Source organism: Dryobates pubescens, chromosome 19 (assembly GCF_014839835.1).
Source record: "Dryobates pubescens isolate bDryPub1 chromosome 19, bDryPub1.pri, whole genome shotgun sequence".
Taxonomy (NCBI): Eukaryota; Metazoa; Chordata; class Aves; order Piciformes; family Picidae; genus Dryobates; species Dryobates pubescens.
Window position 1 is genome coordinate 3,183,974 of NC_071630.1, and position 24,216 is coordinate 3,208,189.

The 24,216-nt window shown below is 63.0% G+C and overlaps 2 protein-coding genes across 2 annotated transcripts in view; both read right to left on the reverse strand.

The window, feature by feature from the left end:
• The window catches only part of ATP6V0D1 (ATPase H+ transporting V0 subunit d1), a 41,910-nt gene extending 27,585 nt beyond the window's left edge, over positions 1-14,325 (reverse strand). The window contains exons 1-2 of the mRNA XM_054170139.1: positions 14,140-14,325; positions 1,393-1,564 (exon numbers count right to left, since the gene is read on the reverse strand). Of these exons, the coding sequence (XP_054026114.1) occupies positions 1,393-1,564; positions 14,140-14,269 (302 nt within the window). The 5' untranslated portion in view covers positions 14,270-14,325. The remainder of the gene's footprint in view (positions 1-1,392; positions 1,565-14,139) is intronic.
• Positions 14,326-16,773: 2,448 nt separating this feature from the next.
• AGRP (agouti related neuropeptide) lies at positions 16,774-18,362 on the reverse strand. Its single transcript, XM_054170143.1, has 3 exons — positions 18,182-18,362; positions 17,834-17,922; positions 16,774-16,965 (listed from the first exon to the last, which is right to left on the reverse strand). The coding sequence occupies exons 1-3, from the start codon at positions 18,357-18,359 to the stop codon at positions 16,774-16,776; spliced, it is 459 nt and encodes a 152-aa protein (XP_054026118.1). The 5' UTR covers positions 18,360-18,362.
• Positions 18,363-24,216: the final 5,854 nt, after the last annotated feature.

The window sequence follows — 24,216 nt, forward strand, 5'->3', positions numbered from 1 at the left end:
CTAAAGAGGTGTGGCACAGGAGAGAGCACAGTGATAGCTGTGATACTTCTCAGAGGTGCAGGCTACAGTCAGGTTCTACTAAGCCAGGATGTCCAGGAGGCATCTCCCTGCTGCTGAGAGAAGGCCTCTGGCTGTGCAGGCTGAGCCCAGGCCAGCTTCAATCCCATGCTTCAGATGCAAGCTTGCACAGCTCATCTCCCACCAAGCCTGGCAACTCCCATTTGACTCCTGACTCCAACAGGGAAGCAGAGGCTGTGCAGAGCTCCAGCAGAAGCAAACTGTGGCACTTCAGGCTCTTCACATCAGCTGGACCTGCTGTGGGGTCACACACACCCCCACCCCCATGCACTGACACACAGGCTGAGGCTGCTGCAGCCCCCCCTGCAGCCCCCCCTGCCCTCCCTTCTCCTGCTGCCCTTTGTTGGATCCCACTGAGCTGGCTGACAAAAACAAATCCAAGATTAACCCCCAAAGAGTGGGGGGGAGGGGAAGTTGTTCAGTTTCTGGCCAGCTCCTCTCCCTGATCACAGCACCACAGCACTTCAGAGGCTGGAAGGGACCTCAAGAGATCACCAAGTCCAAGCCCCCTGCCAAAGCAGGTCAGAGGAGGGGCTGCAGCCCCTGGGGGTGAGGGGGCAAGATGACAGCAGCCCTGATGAGGGCAGGGAGCAGCTGTCCTGCAGACACATGGATCACACCTCAAAAGCCCCAGGAACATCTACCAGAAGGGAGAAGAGTAAATGACAGCTCCAGCGGAGGCTGAGCCTGTCCTGCACTGCAGGGCAGCCAAGCAGCTGTGCCAAGGAGGCATCCACAGGCTGCTGCCACGCTGCTGTGCCAAGGAGGCACCCACAGGCTGCTGCCACGCTGCTGTGCCAAGGAGGCACCCACAGGCTGCTGCCACGCTGCTGTGCCAAGGAGGCACCCACAGGCTGCTGCCACGCTGCTGTGCCAAGGAGGCACCCACAGGCTGCTGCCACGCTGCTGTGCCAAGGAGGCACCCACAGGCTGCTGCCACGCTGCTGTGCCAAGGAGGCACCCACAGGCTGCTGCCACGCTGCTGTGCCAAGGAGGCACCCACAGGCTGCTGCCACGCTGCTGTGCCAAGGAGGCACCCACAGGCTGCTGCCACGCTGCTGTGCCAAGGAGGCACCCACAGGCTGCTGCCACGCTGCTGTGCCAAGGAGGCACCCACAGGCTGCTGCGACGCCGCTGGCTGGAGACCTGCAGCCTCCACCAGCTGCACTGACGAGCGCGGAGAGCTGGGGTGAGGGCCTGGAGGGCCACCAGCGCTGCAGGGTGCCGCCCAGGCGCGGCCGGCCCCGCCCAGGCCCCGCCCAGGCCCCGCCCAGGCCCCGCCCAGGCCCCGCCCAGGCCCCGCCCGGCACTCACGTGATGAAGTCGAGGAAGCTGGCCAGCGGCTCGTAGGCGTGGTTGCGCATGTGGCGGAACTCCACCACCATCTTCTCCTTCAGCTTGTCGTCGATCACCGAGACGGTGAGGGGGGAGGCCTCGTTGGCCAGGAAGTTGCCATAGTCTGTGCTCTGCAGGTGCAGCTTCAAGTCTGCAAAGGAGAGGGCAGGATCAGGGCACGATGAAAGCCCCCACAGCATCCCCTTGGCTGGCAAAGGCCTTCGGGGCCACGGGCTCCAACCACGGCCCCCAGCACCACGTCCACACGGCCCTGACACCCCCCCAGGGACGGGCAGGACTGCTCCATGCCCTGAGCAGCCTGGCACAGGACTTCCTTCTTTCCTGGTGTCCAAGCCAAGCCTCCCCTGGTGCGACTTGTGGCCGTTTCCTCTTGGCCCCATCTGGCTGCAGCCTCCTTTCAGGGAGCTGTACACAGCCAGAAGGCCTCCCCTCAGCCTCACCTTCTCCAGACCAAACACCCCCAGGTACTTCAGCTGCTCCTCACCAGACCCTTCACCAGCTTGGGGGTCCTGTACTGGTCCCATCCAGCACAGGACCTCGATGTCCTTCTAGTGAGGGCCCTAGAACTGATCCAGTACTCAAGGTGCAGCCTTAGTGCTGAGCTCAGGAGGACAACCACTGCCCTGCTCCTGCTTGGCACACTATCACTGACCCAGGGCAGAGGGCTGGAGCAGCTCTGCTGGGAGCACAGGCTGAGGGAGCTGGGGCTGTGCAGCCTGGGGAGGAGAAGGCTCCAGGGGCTCCTCAGAGCTGCTGCCAGGACCTGAAGGGATCCTGCAGGAAGGCTGCAGAGAGACTTTTGCTGAGGGGCTCTGGAGCCAGGCCAGGGGGGAAGGGTTTGGAGCTGAGGCAGAGCAGGGTCAGAGTGGAGCTGAGGAAGAGGTTGTTCAGCATGAGGGTGGTGAGACTGGAATGGGCTGCCCTGGGAGGCTGTGGATGCCTCCTCCCCAGGAGTGTTCAGAGCCAGGCTGGGTGAGACACTGAGCAGCTGAGTCTGGTTGAGAAGTGTCCCTGCCTGCAGCATGGGGATTGGAGTAGATGATCCTAAGGTCCCTTTCAGCCTGAGCCATCCTAGGCCTGTGTGGTGCTGTTGGCCTTGCCTGCAGCTCCACTCACAGCCCTGAGGCTGTCCCCTCGCTCTCAGGACACTTGGTGCTAGAGCTGCAGTGACACAAACAGCAGAGTCTGCTGTACCAACCCCTCCCAGGAGGTCAGAGCTGGATCCTGCTCAGCCCACAGCCACACAGCTCCACACAGCAGCCTTTCCCTCTGAGCGAGCTCCCCTGAGCTCCTTGGCTGGAGCATTCTGTCCTGCCCCCTCCCAGCTCTGCAGCACAAGAGCCAGCACATCCTGGTGTTGCAACTGGAATAAGGGCCATGTTTATATAACACTTGGAAGCGACTCCTGCAGGGGCAGGCCAGCCACAAAGTGCAGGCCCTGCGCTCCCTGAGCCTCCCAGCAGCCCAGCAGGCAGAGCAGGATGGGTTTCCAAAGCCCTGCACCAGATTGCTAAGCCCTGACTCAAGGCATCCCACGGTGCAGCAAGAGCCTGAGAGGAGCCTGTGCTCCTGAAGCCCCTGGGCCAGCCACCCAGCCTGGGCCGAGGGCTTTGGGGAGCCCTGAGCAGGGCCTGCTCCCAGCAGGCAGGGCCTCATCTCGTGGTTCCACAGACGCCCTGCCAGCTGGGCTGGCCCAGCAGCACTCTGAGCAGTAAGAGGATCCACTGCTGAGCAAGCCCCAAGCTCTCCAAAAGTTCAAGTCCCCATTTCCTAATGCAAGTTCAGGCTGACCTGGAGCTGTCCTCTGGCAGCAGCCTCAGCAGCAGGGGCGGCCGCCAGAGATCCCACACGCTGCACGGCCAGGAGAGGCTGCCTGCCCTGCTCAGAGGGGGAGCCCTGCAACCCAGAGGGGGGAGCCCTGCAACCCAGAGCCCAGCAGTTGCAGGTCAGCTCCTTGGGATGCCAGCAGCCCGGTGCCTGCTGCTGGCAGGTGGGTTTGCCCCCGCTGGCATTGCCCCCAGCACTCCATGCACTGATAGAAGCAGAGGGAGCAGCCCTGGGCCAGCAGCACTTGGATGACCACAGCACTTTCATTCTCTCCCCTCCCCTGCCAGAGCCAGCGTGTTCTGGCCAGGTCACAGCCTGTCAGAGGCACAGATTCCTTCTGTTGAGTGTCCAAGCCAGGGAGCAATGGAGATGAGCACACCATGGGCTTGCAAGGCAGCTCCTCTCAGCTCTGCCCTCTGGTTCCATTGAGGGCAAACACAACCAAAGCTCAGCATCACACCCCAACACTCCAGATGGCATTTTCTTTAAGGACTTCAGATCCACAGGGACAAGAGGATCATCTCCTGCAAGTGTGCTTGGCCATAACAAGAAACTGAGTCATTAGAATCGGAGACTAGTTTGGGTTGGAAGGGACCTTAAAGGTCATCTAGTTCCAAGCCCTCTGCCATGGGCAGGGACAGCTCCTACCAGACCATGTTGGTCAAGGCCTCATCCAACCTGGCTTTGAACACTTCCAGGCTTGGAGCCTCCACAGCTTCCCTGGGCAGCCTGGTCCAGTGCCTCCCCACCCTCAAGGCAAGAATTTCCACCTCCTGCCTCATCTAAACCCAGCTTCTGCCAGTCTGAAGCCCTTGCCCCTTGCCCTGTCACTCCATGCCTTGGTAAAAGGCACCTCTCCAGCTCCCCTGTGGGCCCCCTTCAAACACTGGAAGGCTGATAGGTCTCCCTGGAGCTTTCTCCAGGCTGCCCAAGCCCACCTCTCTCAGCCTGGCCTCACAGCAGAGCCTTTCCAGCCCTGCCAGCACTGTTGTGGCCCTCCTGCAGGACCTCCAGCAGGTCCCTGGCTGTGCTGAGGGCTCCAGAGCTGCCCCAGCACTGCACGGGGGGGCTCAGCAGAGGGGCAGAATGCTCTCCCTGCTGCCGGGGATGCAGCCCCGCAGGCAGGGCTGATTGCTCAGTGGCCTCTCAGCCATCTGGCAGCGCTCAAGGGCTGCCCGGTAAGCCCTGCTCAGACAGTGACCCGGGCTGCCAGCAGCTCGCACCGCGGCCCCTTCCTGCTTCCAGCCCCCTCCCCCCTCCCGTCACTGCACTGCCGAGGGGGAATCGGGTTCGGGGCTCCCGGGGAGGGCTGAGCCCAGCAGCCCCTTCCGGCCGTGCGCCGCTGCAGCCCCAGCGCCCGGCTGCAGCCGGCCCGGGGCCGCGGACGGCTGCAGACATCAAAGCCTGCTTGCCACCCCCCAGCCCCGAGGCGGCACAGCAGCCCTGGGGGTTAGGCGGCGGCTCGGCCCCACCACCCACCGCTGCCCTCATGCTGCGGTCCTTGCTGCTCAGCTTGCTGCTGCTTGGAGCCACCTCCTCAAGCTGCTTCTCCGAAACCTCCCCCAGGCAGCAGCCAGAGAGCCTTTACTCCCCGCAGGATGCAAGCCCTCTCCCGTGGTTGCACTCCCCTGGCAGCCCGAGGCCACCTTTCTTCTGAGCTGGACACAAAGCAGCAGCATTTTCTTGCCCCTTGTGCCATCAGTGTCTCACCTCCAGCCCTTCACCTCGGTGTTTGGGACGCACTCAGCACCAACCAGCAGCCTGTGTCTCTAAGCCCAGCTCTCCTCGGGCTTGAATCCACCCCCCTCAGAGCTTTAAACCCAGCCTGGTCAGGCCTTGCCTCCTTAGGAGCCCATCAGCTAAACGGCCCCAAAGGTGAAGTAGCCCCTCCTGATCTGCTGCATCTCCAGCAAGCTGCAGCCCTGCACCTCCACTTCCACCCCCACCCCAGAAGCACAAAGTCAGGGCTGGGACCTCAGCAGTGCAAGACATCAGCCAGCCCCTAGAGAGAAGCAAAGAGGAAGAGGGCAGGGAGCAGCCTCACACTGCAGGAGCTGACAGCAGAGGAAAAACAACCCCAAAGCACTGCCAGGCTGCCCAGAGCTCCTACCTGCCAGGCTGCCCAGACACCAGCACCTCCTGACCAGGGCAGGACCCAAACAAGGCCTGAAGCTGCACCAGGGAGGAGGGGATGACCTCAGCTGCTGCTGGAAGCTTAGCTGGGAGAAGCCAGGGAGCAGCTCTCTGCCTGCTGCAGCAGGCCAGAACAAACAGCAGAGAGCCTCTGCTGAACCCTGCAGGCAGCCAGGGACCGCAGTGTTTGTTTGCTACCAGGGTGCAGGAAGCCAGGGAAGTGCCCCCCTGCTGCCAGGGAGTAATGTCTGCCTGCAGCTCCCTGCAGCAGGACAGCTCAGCAGCCAGCCACGCTCCCTGCTGCTGCAGGACAGAGCACAGCGCCCCCAGCAGCGGCAGGAGGGCGTTTGGGCCGCTCTGTGCTGCTGCCCCAGCAGCCAGCAGGGCAGGAATGGCCTGCTCTGTACCCTGCTCCCCTGCTCTCACTGCTGCCAGCCAGGAAAGCTCCTGGAGAGAAAGGGCCACAGCCCTCTCTCAGCCCCAGCGAGGGCTCCTAGGTGTCAGGAGACAGAGGGCATCAGGGCTGTGCTCCTCAGAGCTCCCTACCACAGTATGGCTTGGATTCTACACCCCCCCAAGTTCAGACTGAGCAGGCTGCCCAAGGGGGTGCTGGAAGCTCCTCCAGCCCTGGAGGTGTTTGCAGCCAGGCTGGAGGTGGCTGTGAGCAACCTGCCCTGGGGTGAGGTGTCCCTGCCCATGGCTGGGCCCTGAGCTCCCTTCCAGCCCTGCCAGCTCTGGGATGGATCTAAGCTTGGCCACACTTCAGGACCATTCCTTGCTTGGCTGTACAAAGGCATCACAGAACCATCAAGGTTGGAAGAGACCTTTAAGATCCTTGAGTCCAGCCACAAAGCCAGCACTGCCAGGGCACCTCTGCACCACATCTGCAGTGCCTGGCAACCTCTCCAGGGACAGGAACTCCAGCCCTGCCTTGGGCAGCCCAGTCCAGGGCTTGGGTCTTCTGGGGAAGAAATTGGTGCTCATGCCCAACCTAAACCTCCCCTAGAGCAACCTGAGGCCATCTCCTCTTGTCTGTTGCTGGTTCCCTGGGAGATGAGACCAATCCCCCCCCAGGGCTCCAGCCTCCTTTCAGGGAGTTGTAGAGAGCCAGAAGGTCTCCCCCCAGAGCCTCCTTTTCTCCAGTCTGAACAACTCTCAGCTGCCCCTCACAAGAGTTGTGCTCTGGACCCCTCCCCAGCTTTGCTGCCCTTCTCTGGGCATGCTCCAGCCCCTCAGTGTCCTTCTCAGAGTGCAGGGGACACAACTGAACCCAGGATCCAAGGTGCAGCCTCACCAGCACAGAGGTGCAACCCCTGCCCTGCTCCTGCTGGCCACACCACTGCTGCTCCAGGCCAGGCTGCTGGGGGCTTTCTTGGCCACATGCTGGATCATCTCCAGCCTCTGTCAAACAACATCCCCAGCCCCTTTCCTGCCAAGCAGCTTCCAGACACTCTGCCTCCAGCCTGGAGTGTTCATGGGGTTGATGTGACTCCAGAGCAGGACCTGGCACTTAGCTGGCTGCACAGGGAAGGAGCAGTCCCATTCCTCCCAAAGCCAGGAGAGCACATGGAGCTCACAGTGCTCTGCACCACGGTGCCAGAAGCACTCTTAAGGGTGGTCTGCAGCCCTGGAGGCAATGCAGCTTCTCTACACAGGAGAGGACACAGTGTCCACGCAGTTAAGATGCAAATGGAGCCCAGCTCCAGCCCTGTGGGGCCCAAGCTCCAGGGTCACAGTGATAAGACAGGCAGAGGAACTGCAGCACAGCCTCCCCCAGGCTCCTCTCAGCAGAGGGATGCTGAGAACACTCTGTAACACCAGAGGAGGCCTCAGGGGGAGGAGAGAAACCCAAACGGCCCTGGGACTGTGACAACAAAAGCAGACTGCACTCAGCAGAAGGCAGATGCAGAGGCCATGCTCCACAACTTCTCACCTTGGTTTAATGGCCATGGTGGTGTCTGGGTCTTGGCCAGGCTCTGTGATCACAGAGCTGGCAGGGCTGGAAGGGAGCTCAGGGCTCAGCCAGCTCCAAGCCCCTGCCATGGGCAGGGACACCTCACCCCACGGCAGGTTGCTCACAGCCACCTCCAGCCTGGCTGCAAACACCTCCAGGGCTGAGCAGGAGGCTTCCACCACCTCCCTGGGCCAGGCTCTCACCACCCTCCTGGGGAAGATCTTGGAGGCCTTTTCCAGCTGTAAGAATTCTCTGATTCTGTGACCTATCTGTTGGACCAGGAGCCCACAGCACTGCTCAGGCCCTTGCTGCAATGGGGCTAGCTCTCCTGTGCTTCACCTGTCCTCTGTGTGGAGAAGGAGGGAAGAGGAGGGAGTAGGAGGAAAATGGACAGGAAGGCTTGAGCAATTCACTCCTGAGGCTGCCTCTCTCTGAGGAGACCTTCTGGTGGCCTTCCAGGAGCTGCAGGGGGCTGCAGGAAAGCTGGGGAGGGATTTTGGAGGGTGCCAGGGAGGGACAGGACTGGGGGGGATGGAGCAGAAGGAGAAGTGGGGAGCTGGAGATTGGCTGTGAGGAAGAAGTTGTTGGCCAGGGAAGGTGGTGGAAGCCTCCTGCTCAGCCCTGGAGGTGTTTGCAGCCAGGCTGGAGGTGGCTGTGAGCAACCTGCTGTGGGGTGAGGTGTCCCTGCCCATGGCAGGGGTTGGAGCTGGCTGAGCCCTGAGCTCCCTTCCAGCCCTGGCAGTTCCATGAAAGCAGAACTCCCCTTCTGGGCAGCACAGGCTACAGAAAGCAAACCTGGGAATACTCCTCAGGACTCAAAGCCAACCTGCCCAGCCTTGGCTTATTCACCAGCATTCAGGCCTGCCTCAGGAGCTCAGTGCTCACTACACATTGCTGCAGAGCAGGGCACATGTGAGGATGCCACTGGGGCAGGCCACCATGCCCTGCACCAGGCAGCCTAGCACAAGTGTCACCTACTTGCCTCAAGCTCCCTGGCTTTGCTGTTGATGTCACTGGAGCCTGTGGACCAAAGTGAGGAGGTGGAAGAGAGCTGCAGGCATGGAAATCCTTTCTTCCTAACAGCAGCACATTCATTGCTCTTCTCCTAGCCACCCTTTGCCTCCAAAACACATCTTGGGTCTAGTCTCCTCTCCATCAAGCTGATGGGACACCACACCACCACCCTGGGGGGGAGAGAAAGAGAAGCCAAGAGCTGTCACAGGACAAGGCCAGAGCAGAGAGAGAAACTGCAGGCTGAGAGGCACAAACAAAGCACAAGAAACCCTAGAGGGGTCATGAGACTATCTGCACAGACAGCTGGAGCCAAAGGCAGGACAGAGCTCATCCCCCCATGTCCACATCAAACACAGGGGCCCTGAGCTGAGGCACCAGCACCCACCATGCCCATCACCTCTTTAACACTGGCAGGCCATAAAGCAGTCTGTTTCCTACACTGCTGCCGTGGCAGCAGGAGGAACATTGGCAATGAAAGGCTTCTGAGCACTGCCTTGGAGGTAAAGCAGTTGCTGTTTCTAGAGAAGATGATCTGTGCACCCTCCAGGCTCCAGGAGCCTCTTGCAGAGCAGCAGCAAAGCCTGCTGGCAACCTCCTGTCCCAGAACAAACTCTGCTGCCCCCTGTCCCCCTGCACCAGCAGCACTTTGCTCTCCAGAGAGCACAGAATCCCAGACTGGTTTGGGTTGCCAGGGCCCTTGCAACCTCTGCTCACCCCCTGCAGTCAGCAGGGTCATCTACAACCAGAGCAGGCTGCTCACAGCCCCACACATGACCTGGAATGGCTGCAGCCATGGGGCAGCTCCCTGGGCAGCCTGGGCCAGGCTCTCCCCACCCCCAGGGTCCAACATTTCTCCTTCTCTCCACTCTCAGTTTCCCTCTTCCAGCTCAAACCATCCCCCCTAGGCCTGGCACAGAAGGCCTTGCTCAGAAGCCTGTCCCCAGCTTTCCTAGAGGCCCTCATGATGACAATGGAGCTCCCACAGCCTCCCCCAGCTTCCAGGAGCTGAAGCCAGCTCACCATCCTCTGACAGCAGAAAGCTGAGCAGCTAACCAGCCTGCTTGGCCAAGAGAGATTCCACTCCAGAGCAGAGCCATGCCCCCAGCAGGCAAGCAGAGGGAAGCAGCTCCAGGTCCTTCACTGACATCTTGTGTCAGAAGCAGGAACTGGAGGCAGGGAGGGCCAGGTGGGTCCCAAGGATGACCCAGCACAGGTGGAGAGCACAGGAGGAGCTCTGGCTGAGGTTCAGCCACAGCCCCAGGCCTTCTGGAGCTGAAAGGAAGGACTGAAAATGGTTTTGATGAGTTCTACAGGAAAGGTTAAGCCAAAAGAGCTCTCAAGGCCTTCCCTCAATTCCAGTCATGCTTTCCTGCTCCTTGAGGCCATCTCAGCAGCCTGCCTGACCACAGAGGGCCTCCTTGGCTCTCTTCTGGACTCAAGCAGGAGCCTGAACTGATCACACAAACAGAAATGGCAGAGGATGCAGGCAGGAGAGCAGGAGCTCCTCCCTCCAGCAGCACTAGGCTGCCAGCACAAGTCCTGAAGCAGGGAAGTCAATGCCTTCGTGCTCCCAAGCACAGGACAGGGAGCAGCAGCTCACATCTGGAAGCACAACATCCTCCAAGCAAGGTCAGTACCAGGGAGCAGCCATGGCCAAGGTGCTCAACCACCCACTCCAGGCCTGGGATTAGCTGCAGAGCCAGGCTCACACCCAGGAGCCAGCAGCAATGACAGAACACCACCAGTGGGGAAGGATCTGCGAGTCCTTCATGCCTGGGTTGCTCACTGCTGGACTTGGTGCAGACAGGCACCTGGGGGAGCAGCAGGGCACACAGAACACAGGCACTGGGAGAAGCAGCACCAAAGGGACAGAGAAACCAAACAGCCTGACCACAGCCCAGGGGCAGTGACCAGCAGCAAGGCAACCCCCTCCACAAGAGCACAGCAGACAGGCACAGAAAGCCAAGGGGAGGAGGGACAGGATGGGCAGAGAGCTTGGAACAGCCTTCAGGCTCTGAATGAAGCCTGACAAGGAGCAGAGCAGCCACTGCCACCAGACAGCTGTCAGAGACTGGGCAGCAAGGAGACCACAAGCAGCACAGGGCAGCTCCAGCCTCATTCCAAGCACAGCTCCAGGGCAGAGCCAGCTTCACACAGCTTGGTTCAGAAGGCAGAGCAGGGAGGAAAGGGAGAAAGTACAGAAAAGGCCTCCCCAGAGAGAGTTACCTGCAGTGAAGGTGATGAAGTGACAGCTCAGGGCATGCTGAGACTCCTGCCCAGCTCAAAAGCAGGAACAGAGCCACAGAAACATTCACCCTGGAAGAGAGCCTCAGGAGCACCAAGGCCAACCCAGAGCCCTACTCTACAAGGGCCACCCCTAAACCAGAGCCCCAAGCACCTCTGAACACAGCCAGGGAAACAGCCTTCAAGGAGCTGGTCAGCAGGAGAGCTGGGAAATGGCCCCAGGGGCCAGGCAGCCAAGCAGGGCTGGCAGAGCCTGAAGGACACTCTCCACAAAGCACAAGGAACCTCCTTCCCCAGGGGTAAGAGATCAGACAAGGCAGGGAAGAGACCAGCAGGGCTGAGCCAGGACCTGCCAGGCAAACTGCAGGGCAAGAAGGAACTGCACAGGGGGGTGGGGAGTACAGGGACACTGCCTGGGTGGGCAGGGATGGGGGCAGGGAGGCCAAGGCACAGCTGGAGCTGAACTTGGCAGAGGATACAAAGAAGAGGAAGAAGGCCTTCCACAGGTGAGAGAGCCATGAAATGAGGGCCAAAGAGAATGGGCAAGCTGGTGACAAGAGAGGAGGAGAAGGCCTTGGCACTCAACTCTTTGCTTCACTCTCCCTCTCCTCTGCCAGGCCCCACAGCAAGAACAACAGAGACTGCTGCAAGCAGAGCTGGAGGGAAGTGCAGCTGCAGAGGGGAGCTTCTGCTGAAGTGAAAGCACCCTGGGGGCAGTTCAAGCAGAGACTGAGGCACACCACAGCACTCTGCTCCCATTCCCTGGTCTCAGCCTTGGAGGGAGCAGCCTGCTCCCCCAGCTGGCACCCAGGCTTCAGCTGGAGACACTCAGGATGAATTCCAGCTGCTCAGCAAGGATCATCTTGGGTAAAACTGATGGCTCACCAGCACTGACAGAAGAGTGACCCAGTAATGACAGCCCCACTGAGCAGAACAGCCAACATCTCTGCATGAGCTCCCAGCCTGTCTGCAGAGAGACCTGGGCCTGACCTCCTGAGAGCTGTGATCCCAGGTGCTGGACAGCAGCCAGTGAACACTGCTGGGACTGAGAGAGAGGAACAGCTTAGCACTGATTGATCAGGATGAGGAGGAGAGCACAGGAGGTGAGGATCACAGAGCAAAACCCAGCTCCAGGTTTAGAGACACTGATGCAGAAAAAAGGCAAGGGCTGGAAATCAAAACATAAGAGAACTCAAGACCCCAGGCAACAGGAAGCTCAGCAGGGCACTTCTGAGCCCCAGGGCTGGCAGGGAGCCCAAGCCCCAGCCAGCTCCAACCCCTGCCATGGGCAGGGACACCTCAGCCCACAGCAGGTTGCTCACAGCCACCTCCAGCCTGGCTGCAAACATCTCCAGGGCTGAGCAGGAGGCTTCCACCACCTCCCTGGGCAGCCTGGGCCAGGCTCTCACCACCCTCCTGGCCAACAACTTCTTCCTCACAGCCAATCTCCAGCTCCCCACTTCTCCTTTTGCTCCATCCCCCCCAGTCCTGTCCCTCCCTGACCCCCTCCAAAGTCCCTCCCCAGCTTTCCTGCAGCCCCCTGCAGCTCCTGGAAGGCCACCAGAAGGTCTCCCTGGAGCCTTCTCCTCTGCAGCCTGCACAACCCCAACTCTCTCAGGCTGTGCTCAGAGCAGAGCAGCTCCAGCCCTCTGCTCCCCCTCCTGGCCCTGCTCTGGACACCTTCCAGCCCCTCCAGAGCCTTCCTGGCACAGAGGCTGCAGAGCTGGGCACAGAGCTGCAGCTGTGGGCTCAGCAGAGTGGAGCAGAGAGGCAGAATCCCCTCCCTGGCCCTGCTGGCCACACTTCTGCTGCTGCAGCCCAGGCTCTGCTTGGCTCTCTGGGCTGCAAGTGCTCCCTGCTGGCTGCTGCTGAGCCTCTCCTCCCCCAGCACCCCCAAGGCCTTTGCTCCAGGGCTGCTCTCCAGCCAGTCCCTGCCCAGCCTCTAGCAGTGCCTGGGATTGCCCTGAGCCTGCTGCAGGACCTTGCTCTTGCTGACCCTCCTGAGGTTGTCATGGTCCCAGCTCTGCAGCCTGCCCAGGTCCCTCTGGAGGGATCCCTTCCCCCCAGCCTGCCTGCTGCACCACACAGCTTGGTGTGGTCAGCAAAGCTGCTGAGAGTGCAGACCTGCCCTGGATGTTTAGCCACTAGCAATCCTTCAGGAACAAGGACTTTTCCTCCACAACCTGACCTCCTCAACAACCGACCATGGGTGCCAGAGGTTAAACTACCCCAGCAGCCTTACTTCTGCCCTCAAAAAAAGCTTCCTGAGCCGCCTGCCATTAAGGAAGCGAAAGCAGAACTCGAGGCTGATTGGCACAGCCTGGCAAACCCTCCTGGCTCCCAGCAACCGCCAGACACAGCTGCAAGGCCACCTCGAGAAAGCGCTGAGGGCTCAAGTGTCCTCAAACCACCGTATCAGCTGCTGCCCCACCGCACGGGGAACTGAGTCAGCTGAGCTGGGAGACAGCAGCCGGGGGGCAGAATGGGGCCCAAGGGCCTTGCTGTGCCCAGGGAGGAGGAGGGGACAGAGCCGACGGCGGCTGTTTCCCCCACCACCACTGTCGCGCAGTGCCTCGCATCCCCACCAGCCCTTCAGCCCCAGCGCCGCCCGGCCCCGGCCCCCCCAGCGCGGCCGAGCTTCCCCCTCAGGCCCGGCCCCGGCGCCCCCAGCGCGGCCGAGCTTCCCCCTCAGGCCCGGCCCCAGCCCCGGCCCCCTCAGGCGCGGCCGAGCTTCCCCCTCAGGCCCGGCCCCGGCGCCCCCAGCGCGGCCGAGCTTCCCCCTCAGGCCCGGCCCCAGCCCCGGCCCCCTCAGGCGCGGCCGAGCTTCCCCCTCAGGCCCGGCCCCGGCCGCCTCAGCGCGGCCGAGCTTCCCTCTCAGGCCCGGCCCCGGCGCCCCCAGCGCGGCCGAGCTTCCCCCTCAGGCGCCGCCGAGCTTCCCCCTTAGGCCCGGCCGAGCTTCCCCCTCAGGCCCGGCCCCGGCGCCCCCCGCGCGGCCGAGCTTCCCCCTCAGGCCCGGCCCCAGCCCCGGCCCCCTCAGGCGCGGCCGAGCTTCCCCCTCAGGCCCGGCCCCGGCGCCCCCCGCGCGGCCGAGCTTCCCCCTCAGGCCCGGCCCCAGCCCCGGCCCCCTCAGGCGCGGCCGAGCTTCCCCCTCAGGCCCGGCCGAGCTTCCCTCTCAGGCCCGGCCCCGGCCCCCTCAGGCCCGGCCGAGCTTCCCTCTCAGGCCCGGCCCCAGCCCCGGCCCCCTCATGCCCGGCCGAGCTTCCCCCTCAGGCCCGGCCCCGGCCCCCTCAGGCGCGGCCGAGCTTCCCCCTCAGGCCCGGCCCCGGCCCCAGCCCCGGCCCCCTCAGGCCCGGCCGAGCTTCCCCCTCAGGCCCGGCCGAGCTTCCCCCTCAGGCCCGGCCCCGGCCCCCTCAGGCCCGGCCCCGGCCCCCTCAGGCCCGGCCGAGCTTCCCCCTCAGGCCCTTCCGTCGCAGTATGAGGGACGGGGGGTGGGGGCTGGCCGCCCTCTCCCGGGGCCTCCCCCAGCCACTCACCCTCCAGGCTCTCGCACTGCACCAGGTTGACGTAGTCGCCCTGCCGCAGCACGCCGGCCTTGAAGCCGCGCACCAGCCCCTCCAGGTAGCCGTTGTCGACGTTGAAGTACAGCTCGGGGAACGACGACATGGCGGCGGCGCGGGGCGCTCACGTGACCCGCCGCCTCACGTGACCCGCCGCGCGGGCCCGCCCCCCTCCCGGCAGCCACTGCGGGGGCGGGGCGAGGAAGGGGCGGGGCGAGGAGGGGAGGGGCCGAGGGGCGGGCAGGGCAAGCAGCCGCCCCAGCCCCGCCGCTCCCTGCGCCCTGTGCCCGTTCCGGCGCCGGGGGGCCGCGTGGAGCCCTCCCTCCGTCCGGATCTCCGTAGAACCATGGAATGGGTTAGGTGGGAAGGGACCTTTAAAGCCCACCCAGTGCAACCCCGCTGCGGGCAGCGGAGGCATCCCGGCCACAGCAGGTCCCTCGCAGCCACAAACAGCCTGACCTGCTTCAGCCGTGGGGCAGCTCCCATCCCTCTAGGCAGCCTGGGCCAGGCTCTCCCCACCCCCAGGGTCCAACATTTCTCCTTCTCTCTGCTCTCCATCTCCCTCTTGCAGTCCAAACCATCCCCCCTTGGCCTGGCCCAAGTGGCCCTGCCCCAGACTCTGTCCCCAGCTTTCGGAGAGCCCCCTTTAAGTTCTGAAAGACCACCAGAAGGTCTCCCTGGAGCCTTCTGCAGGCTGCCCAAGCCCAGCTCTCTCAGCCTGGCCTCACAGCAGAGCCCTGCCAGCCCTGCTGTGGCCTCCTCCTGCCCTGCTCCCCCAGGTCCCTGTCTGTGCTGAGGGCTCCAGAGCTGCCCCAGCACTGCAGGGAGGTCTCAGCAGAGGGGCAGAATCCCCTCCCTGCCCCTGCTGCCCACCCTGCTGGGGCTCAGCCCAGGGCATGGCTGGGGCTGGGCTGGCAGTGCTCAGTGCTGGCTGATCTCCAGCTCTGCACCCCCCAAGTCCTTCTCCTCAGGGCTGCTCTCCAGCCTTGCATCCCCAGCCTAGATTGATATCCAGGGGCTGTCTTGTTGGAGCTCATGAGGTTTCCACAGGCCCATTTCTCAAGCTTGGCCAGCTCCCTCTGGAGGGATTCATAGAATAAGAGTCATGGAATTGTCAGGGCTGGAAGGGAGCTCCAGGCTCAGCCAGCTCCAACCCCCTGCCATGGGCAGGGACACCTCACACCACAGCAGGTTGCTCACAGCCACCTAGAGCCTGGCCTTCAACACCTTCAGGGAGGAGGAGGAGGCTTGCACCACCTCCCTGGGCCACCTGTTCCATCCCTCAGGAGTGTCAGCTGCAGCACTCAGCCTGCTGTCCTCTGCAGGCTTGCTGAGGGGGCACTTTGATCCTGCTGTGTCACTGATGAAGACACAGAGCAGTATGGGCCCCAGTGCAGACCCCTTTGGGACACCACTTCTGGGGTTTGCCTCCACAGACAGGTTTTACCCCCTGTGTGGGTTAGTCATGGCAGAGGTGATGGTCTGTGCTGGCTGCCTCCATACCCTTTGGTCCCCAGGGTCCTTGGGTGTAAAGCACCTTGGACATTCGTGACTGACACTGGCAGGGTGAGGAAGCACTGGCCTGGATTGCCCAGAGTTGGGGTAGGTCCCCCATGCCTTGAACCATGCCAGGTCAGGTTGGACAAGGCTCTGAGCAGCCTGCTCGGCTGCAGATGTCCCTGCTTGCTGCACCAGATCTGGGCCAGATGGCCTTTAAAGGTCCCTTCCAACCCAAACTGATCTATGATTCTCTGCCCCTCTAACTGCTCTGCTGAGCCCACAGCTGCAGCTCTGTGCCCAGCTCTGCAGCCTCTGTGCCAGGAAGGCTCTGGAGGGGCTGGAAGGTGTCCAGAGCAGGGCCAGGAGGGGGAGCAGAGGGCTGGAGCTGCTCTGCTCTGAGCACAGCCTGAGAGAGTTGGGGTTGTGCAGGCTGCAGAGGAGAAGGCTCCAGGGAGACCTTCTGGTGGCCTTCCAGGAGCTGCAGGGGGCTGCAGGAAGGCTGGGGAGGGACTTTGGAGGGTGCCAGGGAGGGCCAGGACTGGGGGGGATGGAGCAAAAGGAGAAGTGGGGAGCTGGAGATTGGCTGTGAGGAAGAAGTTGTTGGCCAGGAGGGTGGTGAGAGCCTGGCCCAGGCTGCCCAGGGAGGTGGTGGAAGCCTCCTGCTGATGCCTGGAGGTGTTTGCAGCCAGGCTGGAGGTGGCTGTGAGCAACCTGCTGTGGGGTGAGGTGTCCCTGCCCATGGCAGGGGCTTGGAGCTGGCTGAGCCTCGAGCTCCCTTCCAGCACAAGCAAAGCTCCCAGCACAGCCCAAATGTCACCTCCTGAGCCCCCCCAGCTGCCGAGAGACCACTCACCCAACCGGAGAGGGCCCTGCAGGAGCTGCTCCGATTCACACTCCCTCTTTTTGACGTGGAGGTGCCCTGGGCTCTTGGCTGTGGGACTCTGGTGCCCACCTGGGTGCAGGGACCCTCATCCTGCTCCCCTCCCTCTCCTCCAAGACCCCAGAGGGGTCAGATTGAACTCTGCCACCTGGGCGAGGGCTTGTTGCTCAGGGCTGGTTTATTGGCGCTGCGCCGGCGGGCAGGGAGCCGGCAGCCCCCTGGGCAGGGTCCTAGTTCTTGCCACAGGGGAAACTGGAGCTGATCTTCCTGCAGTAGCAAAAAGCGTTGAAGAAGCGACAGTAGCAGGTGGCACAGGGGTCACAGCAGGGCACCTGCTGCCCCAGGCAGGACTCCAGCAGCCGGACGCAGCGGCGGGGCGAGCGCTCCTCACGGCCTGCAGCCTGCAGCTCCGTGGATGAGGCCTGCTGGAGAGAGGCAGGAGGAAGAGGAGGGCAAGACCTGGCGCTGCAGCAGTGTGCCAGCAGCAAAGAAGTGTGTGGGAGAAAGCCAGGAGTGGCTGCAGCAGCCTGCCCTGGGGCCTACAAGAAAGCTGGGGAGGGACTTTGGAGGGGGCCAGGGAGGGATGGAGCAAAAGGAGAAGTGGGGAGCTGGAGATTGGCTGTGAGGAAGAAGTTTTCCCCAGGAGGGTGGGGAGAGCCTGGCCCAGGCTGCCCAGGGAGGTGGTGGAAGCCTCCTGCTGATGCCTGGAGGTGTTTGCAGCCAGGCTGGAGGTGGCTGTGAGCAACCTGCTGTGGGGTGAGGTGTCCCTGCCCATGGCAGGGGCTTGGAGCTGACTGAGCCTGCAGCTCCCTTCCAGCCCTGACAGTTCTATGCTTAACTCTGGGCTTGGTCTGTTGAACATCACCACTGAGCCCTCTGTGAGTGTCACTGCCTCATCCACCACATCTCAAGGCCTTTCTGCACTCTCAAGGCCATTCTGCCTCAAGTTTAGTGAAGGTTTCTATGCCCTCTGCCCAAACAGAGGCACTGGAGGCCAAGCCAAGCAAGACACTGCGCTACCTCTGCCCTGCAGAGCCTTCCTAGGCTGCACTTGAGGTTGATTAAATGGATAACAGGAGCACAAGTTTGGACCAACCTACTCTGAGTGCCAGAGCTCCTTCTAGTTCTAGGCAGCCTGAGCTTATCCCAGCCCTGGCTGCTCCCCAGCAGGTGACAAAGGGATGCTGCCTTCCTAGGCAGCACCATGTTGGGGTCCAAACTGCCCCCAGAGCACAGAGAAGGTTGTTCCTGCCCTCTGGGGTGTCTGCAGGGGGGCTCAGGGGGCATTACCTGTGGTTGTGACACGCTGCCTCTCTGCACCAGGTCACCGTTGGCTTCTTGGACTTCCAGGGCCATACCCTCAAGCCTGGGGAGAGCTCCTGCAGGATACAGAGAGGATGGACAAGGGGGCTGCTGGGTGGGGGCTGTTCTGATTCTGCTCCCCGTGGGACCCCCCACCCTGTTCCTTCAGGATGCCAAGGTGCTCTCGCTGACCAGAGAGAGGAGAAGCTGCACTTCAGAGGGGATCCTCTGCATCTAACTCCGGGTGTTGTGTCCCCACTTCCATTTGCAGGTCCTGGGCATGCCAGCCAGCAGCTGCTGGGGTCAGAAGGAGAGTGTGGGGTCCCCAGAACTCACCTTCTGGCTCTGCAGACACCTCATGCTTGACCTTGCGTAGCAGGCTGGAGTAGCGAGCTCTGTCCACCCCCTCCAGCCCACCTCCCACCTTCTGCAGGTGGCCACAGCTGAGGTCGGCACTGAGGACAGCCTGGATCCCCTGCAGCAGCCCACAGCACAGCAGCAGCACATTCAGCATGGTCCTGGGGGACAACCTGCACAGAGAGGGGCTGGCCAGGGGCAGTGGCAGCCTGGCTCTGCCTCCACCATCATCACCTCCTGAGCAGTCCCACAGCAGATGGCTGCCAGCCTGGACTGTGTGCTCTTGGACTTGAAAGCCTTTCTTGGGCCACCACACATCCTGAGAGCTTCACCTGGACCCTCCAGAGCTAACCCATGTGCTGTGGTGCCATGGGGCACCCCAAGCCTGGGCACATTCCTGTGGGAGAGGGGGGAGCAGCAGAGAGTGGATCAAGAGAATCACAGAATTGCTTCAGTTGGAAGGGAGCCTGAAGATCACTGAGTCCAACCTTCCCCCAGCACTGCCAGGGCACCACCAAACCCTGGCCCTCAGCACCACATCTCCACAGCTTTGAAACCCTTCCTGGGATGGGGACTTCACCACTGCCCTGGGCAGCCTGGGCCAGGCCTTGATGAGCCTTTTAGGGAAGAAATTGTTCCTCATGGCCAACCTAAACCTCCCCAGGTGCAACTTGAGATCCTTTCCTCTTATCCTACCATTTGTTTCTTAGGAAAAGAGACCCCAGCTGGCTCCAACCTCCTTCAAGGGAGTTGTAGAGAGTGAGGAGGTCTCCCCTGAGCCTTCTTTTTCCCAGGCTAAACACCCCCAGGTCCCTCAGCTGGTCCTCACCAGCCCTGTTCTCCAGACCCTTCTCTGGACATGCTCCAGCACCTCAAAGTCCTTCTCAGAGTTCCAGTACCTTCCAACCCCTCTGTGGTGTCTTCCTCTCCCAGCTCTGCTTTCTCCACATCCCCCAGCCCCTGAGCCAGGTTTCCTTTCCCAGCCTCATGGGCAGGTTTGCACCACAGCCAGCAGGAGCCCAGGGAAGGGGCAGGAGTGACCTTAACGTGGCTGAAACCCAAGAGCTCTTCTGCCTGTCACAGCTGGAGCAGAAACATCTCCCTGGAAGTCCCTGGGAAATGACAAACTGCTTTGCTAGCCCTGCTCCTGCAAGCAAACCCCAGGGTTTGGGCTCAGCAAGGAGAGAGGCTTTGAGAAGCTCAAGTGTGGATGCAGAGGCTGGTGGGGAGAGCAGGCACAGATGTCATTAAGGACCACAGCAAAGAGCTGAAGGTCACAGCCAAGACCCTTCTGGGGGCTCCAGCCGCTCTGTGCCACCCAGTTCCCTGAACCCCCCTGCTGAGACTCAGCTGCATGGCTTCTGGGCACCCCACAAGCACTGGGGTGCAAAGCCCTCTCTGCCTGGGACATGGACACTGTCATCAGAAGATTCCCCCCCCACCTCCCCAGCTGGGCCAGCCTGGGGGTTTCACCTGCTGCCAGTGCAGGGTTTGCTTCCTCCTCCCTGCCCATGGGGGGACCAAGGAGCAGGAGGAAGGCAAAGATGAAGCATGGTGAGGAGAAGAGGATGAGGATGGGCTTGGGTGGGCCCTGTGGGCAGGAGGACCACACCAGGGGAAGGACTGGGCAAGCTAGTGCTGCAGAGCTGGGCTCTGGGGACCTGAAAGCTGTCATAAATCCGGGGGGGGGCCTCTTAGGGAGCAAAAGGAAAGGGGCCAGGAAGGGGACCCCCAGTCGCTGCTGGCAGCTGAGTCCCAGAGAACCCCAGCACCGACCGGCTTGGGGCTCCAGCAGCCCAGAGCCCTGCCGGCTGCTCCTCACCTTCCCAGCCCCACAAACCCACCCAGCCAGGGAGAGACCCCTTCCACAGCCTGAGGAGCCCCAGGGCCGCGGGTGTCACCCCGCGGGCACCCCCAGCCCCTTCCCCTGGAGGAGCACTGACCTCTCCCGAGTGGAGAGGGCGCCTGCCGCTCCGCCGAGCTCGCCGCTGCCGCGCTCTGCCCCAGTGGCCTCCTCCCCACAGCCTCCCTGGGCTTTATAGCAGCTCTTTGCTAATTAAGTGCTCCGGCCACATGACTCTGCTAACGAGCAGGCAGGCAGGTGGGCTGCTCCGGGCCGGCACGGAGCGGCAGCCGGGCGGGGAGCGAGGAGTCCTGCCCTGCCACCCCGCGCGTCTGCGGGGAGGCGCGGACCCCCGCCGGCCCCCGGGAGCCCTCCCCGCCACCCTTGCGGGGCCTGGCACCCTTCCTGAGCAGCACCCAGGCTGCAGCCCGAGGACATCTCATCAGGAGCTTCTCAGGAGGGTGCCTGGGGACGGGCCAAGGGGGAATGGTTTGAAGCTGAGGGAGAGCAGGGTTGGACTGGAGCTGAAGGAGAAGTTCTTCAGTGGTGAGACTCTGGAACGGGTTGGCCCAGGGGTGTTCAAGGCCAGGCTGGATGAGGCCTCGAGCAGCCACATCTGGTTGAGAGGTGTCCCTGCCCATGATGGGGAGGTTGGAGTAGATCATCTCTGAGTTGCCTTCCAACCTGAGCCATGCTGTGCCATCCAGCTCCCGGCTGGAGAAGCCTCAGGGCTGCAGGCTGCCACCCAACACGGGCCAAGCTCTCCCCTGCTTTTCAAAGGGCATATTGCCCACCCATAGCTCTTGGTGGGCACCTAGCCAGAGCCTCCAGCAGTCCTCCATCTCCTGACCACCTGTGGAGTCTTCAGGCTCCCACCTCTGCTAACTGCATCTCTCATTCCTGTGTCTGCTGGTTTGGGTGGGAAGGGTCATTCTGTCCAGCACCCACCTGCAGCTACAGCAGGTTGCTCACAGCCTCAAGCAGCCTCACCTGCACTGCTGCCAGCCATGGGGCAGCTCCCACCCTCAGGGTCCAGCATTTCTCCTTCTCTCCATCTCCCTCTTGCAGTTCAAACCACCCCCCCTTGGCCTGGCACAAGTGGTCTTGCTCCAAACTGTCTCCAGCTTTCTTAGAGGCCCCTCCAGCACTGCAAGGCCACCAGAAGGTGTCCCTGGAGCCTTCTCCAGGCTAAGCCCAAGTCTCTCAGCCTGGCCTCACAGCAGAGGGCTTCCAGCCCTGCTGTGGCCTCTTCTGGCCCTACTCCAACAGGTCCCTGCCTGTGCTGAGGACCCCAGGGCTGCCCCAGCACTGCAGGGGGGTCTCAGCAGCATGCCTGCATGAAGACTCAAATGGTGTTAGGGGCAGGTCTCCCAGCCCCTCTCTTTCTTTCCATTCCCAACCCCGAAGTCCTTGTGGGTGCCGAGTGCCTCCTCCAGCTCCGTTCCTCTGGCAGGAGCATTCTCCTCCAGCCCGGGGGCTGTGGGGGTCTCAGGTCTCCAAGCCCAAGCTGCCCCCGGCTGACGGCAGCCCCAGCCCAGCTCATTAGGGGCTGTTTGCATCCAGCCGGGAAGGCATTAGCGGGGCCGGGGGCGTCCGCGCTGAGCGCTTTTCAATCTGCGCAGCCCCCGCGGCCCCTAACGAGCTAAATGAGGCGGCCGGGCGCCTCCCGGGCCGCTTCCAGGAAAAGATGGCTCACGGCGAGCGGGGCCGGGGCCGTGCCCGCAGCCCCGGGGCCGGGAGTGGGCGAGGGAGCGCTCGGTGGCACGGCGGAGACGGCCGGGAGCCAGGGCAGCAGGCTGGCAGCTCGTCCCGCAACGGGACCCTCGGGAGGCAAGCCGGGGCAGGGGGCTCGTCCTCCCTTCCTGGAAGCCAGCGGGCTGCTCATTTAACTCGTTAGCAGCATCGTTACCGCCAGCGCGGTCCCGCCGCTCACGGGCAGCGCTGAGAGCCCACGAGTGGGGCTGCCGGGGGCCCTGCTGCTGAGAGGTGTGATGAGCATCCCCTGTGCTCAGCCCGGGGGGTCTGTGATGAGCATCCCCTGTGCTCAGCCCGGGGGGTCTGTGATGAGCATCCCCTGTGCTCAGCCCGGGGGGGTCTGTGATGAGCATCCCCTGTGCTCAGCCCGGGGGGGTCTGTGATGAGCATCCCCTGTGCTCAGTCTTGGGGGGGTCTGTGATGAGCATCCCCTGTGCTCAGCCCGGGGGGTCTGTGATGAGCATCCCCTGTGCTCAGCCCGGGGGGTCTGTGATGAGCATCCCCTGTGCTCAGTCTTGGGGGGGTCTGTGATGAGCATCCCCTGTGCTCAGCCCTGGGGGGTCTGTGATGAGCATCCCCTGTGCTCAGCCCTGGGGGGTCTGTGATGAGCATCCCCTGTGCTCAGCCCTGGGGGGGTCTGTGATGAGCATCCCCTGTGCTCAGCCCTGGGGGGGTCTGTGATGAGCATCCCCTGTGCTCAGCCCTGGGGGGTCTGTGATGAGCATCCCCTGTGCTCAGCCCTGGGGGGGTCTGTGATGAGCATCCCCTGTGCTCAGCCCTGGGGGGTCTGTGATGAGCATCCCCTGTGCTCGGCTCGGGGGGGGTCTGTGATGAGCATCCCCTGTGCTCGGCTCGGGGGGGGTCTGTGATGAGCATCCCCTGTGCTCAGCCCTGGGGGGGGCTGTGATGAGCATCCCCTGTGCTCCGCTCGGGGGGGTCTGTGATGAGCATCCCCTGTGCTCAGCCCTGGGGGTCTGTGATGAGCATCCCCTGTGCTCAGCCCTGGGGGGTCTGTGATGAGCATCCCCTGTGCTCAGCCCGGGGGGTCTGTGATGAGCATCCCCTGTGCTCAGCCCGGGGGGTCTGTGATGAGCATCCCCTGTGCTCAGCCCTGGGGGTCTGTGATGAGCATCCCCTGTGCTCAGCCCTGGGGGGTCTGTGATGAGCATCCCCTGTGCTCAGCCCTGGGGGGTCTGTGATGAGCATCCCCTGTGCTCAGCCCTGGGGGTCTGTGATGAGCATCCCCTGTGCTCGGCCCTGGGGGGTCTGTGATGAGCATCCCCTGTGCTCAGCCCTGGGGGGTCTGTGATGAGCATCCCCTGTGCTCAGCCCGGGGGGTCTGTGATGAGCATCCCCTGTGCTCAGCCCTGGGGGGGTCTGTGATGAGCATCCCCTGTGCTCAGCCCTGGGGGGTCTGTGATGAGCATCCCCTGTGCTCGGCCCCGGGGGTGCCTGTTGAGCATCCCCCCGATCTCAGCCCCGGGGGTGCCTGTTGAGCATCCCCCCGATCTCAGCCCCGGGGGTGCCTGCTGAGCATCCCCCGATCGCAGCGCCGTGGGGGTGGTCCGGGGCCCCTTTAAGAAGCGCTACCGGAGCCGCCCTGACGTCACGGGGCGGGCACACCGGGCACCCGCAGCCCCGGCGGCCCAGCTGCGCCGCCCCGGTGAGCGCAGCTCCAGCCCCGGGGGTACCGGGCCTGGGGTGCTGCGAGGGCTCGGGGAACGAGGGTATGGGGGTGCCTCGGGGGCTGGGGCATTGGGGTGCCTCGGGGGCCGGAGGTGCGGGTGCCCAGGGTGCAGGAGACCTGGGGGTGGGAGTGTGGGGGTGCCGGGGGTAGAGATGGAGGTATGGGGGTGGCCAGGGTGCTGTGGAGCCGGGGGCTGGTGATATGGAGGTACCAAGGGTACTGGGGGAGGCTGTATGGGGATGGTCTGCGTGCTGGAGACCTGGGGGGTGCTGGTATGGGGGTGCCCAGGCTGCTGGGGGTCGGAGGTGGGAGTATGGGGGTGACATGGGTGCTGGAGACCAGGAGGTAGGGGCATGGGGGTGCCCAAGGTGCTGGGGAGTGGAGGTAAGGGCATTGGGGTACCTGGGGTGTTGGGAATCTGGAGGTGGTGGTATCAGGATGCCCTTGGGGTGATGGAGAGGGGAGGTGGGGATACGGGAGTATCTGGGGTGCTGGGAGTGAAGGTGAGGGTATTGGGGTGCACAGGGTGCTGGTGACCTGGGTGTGGGGGTACCGGTGTGTCCTAGGGTGCTGAGGCATGCAGGGGGGAGTGTTGGGATGTCCAGGGTCCTGGGAGTGTAGGCAGGGGTACAGATGAGTGCCCAGGTCCTGGGATGCTGGAGAGTGGGAGGTGAGGGGGTCCTGGTGTTGGGGTGCTGGGGACTCGTCCTGGGGGTCCTGGTGTTGGGG

Bases quoted from the DNA above. Each gene is read 5' to 3' on its own strand.
- AGRP (XM_054170143.1), bottom strand. From the start codon at position 18,359: ATGCTGAATGTGCTGCTGCTGTGCTGTGGGCTGCTGCAGGGGATCCAG. The intron at 17,923-18,181 runs GTGAGTTCTGGG...TGTATCCTGCAG, and splicing joins GGTGTCTGCAGAGCCAGAAG to GAGCTCTCCCCAGGCTTGAG. The intron at 16,966-17,833 runs GTAATGCCCCCT...TCTCTCCAGCAG, and splicing joins GCAGCGTGTCACAACCACAG to GCCTCATCCACGGAGCTGCA.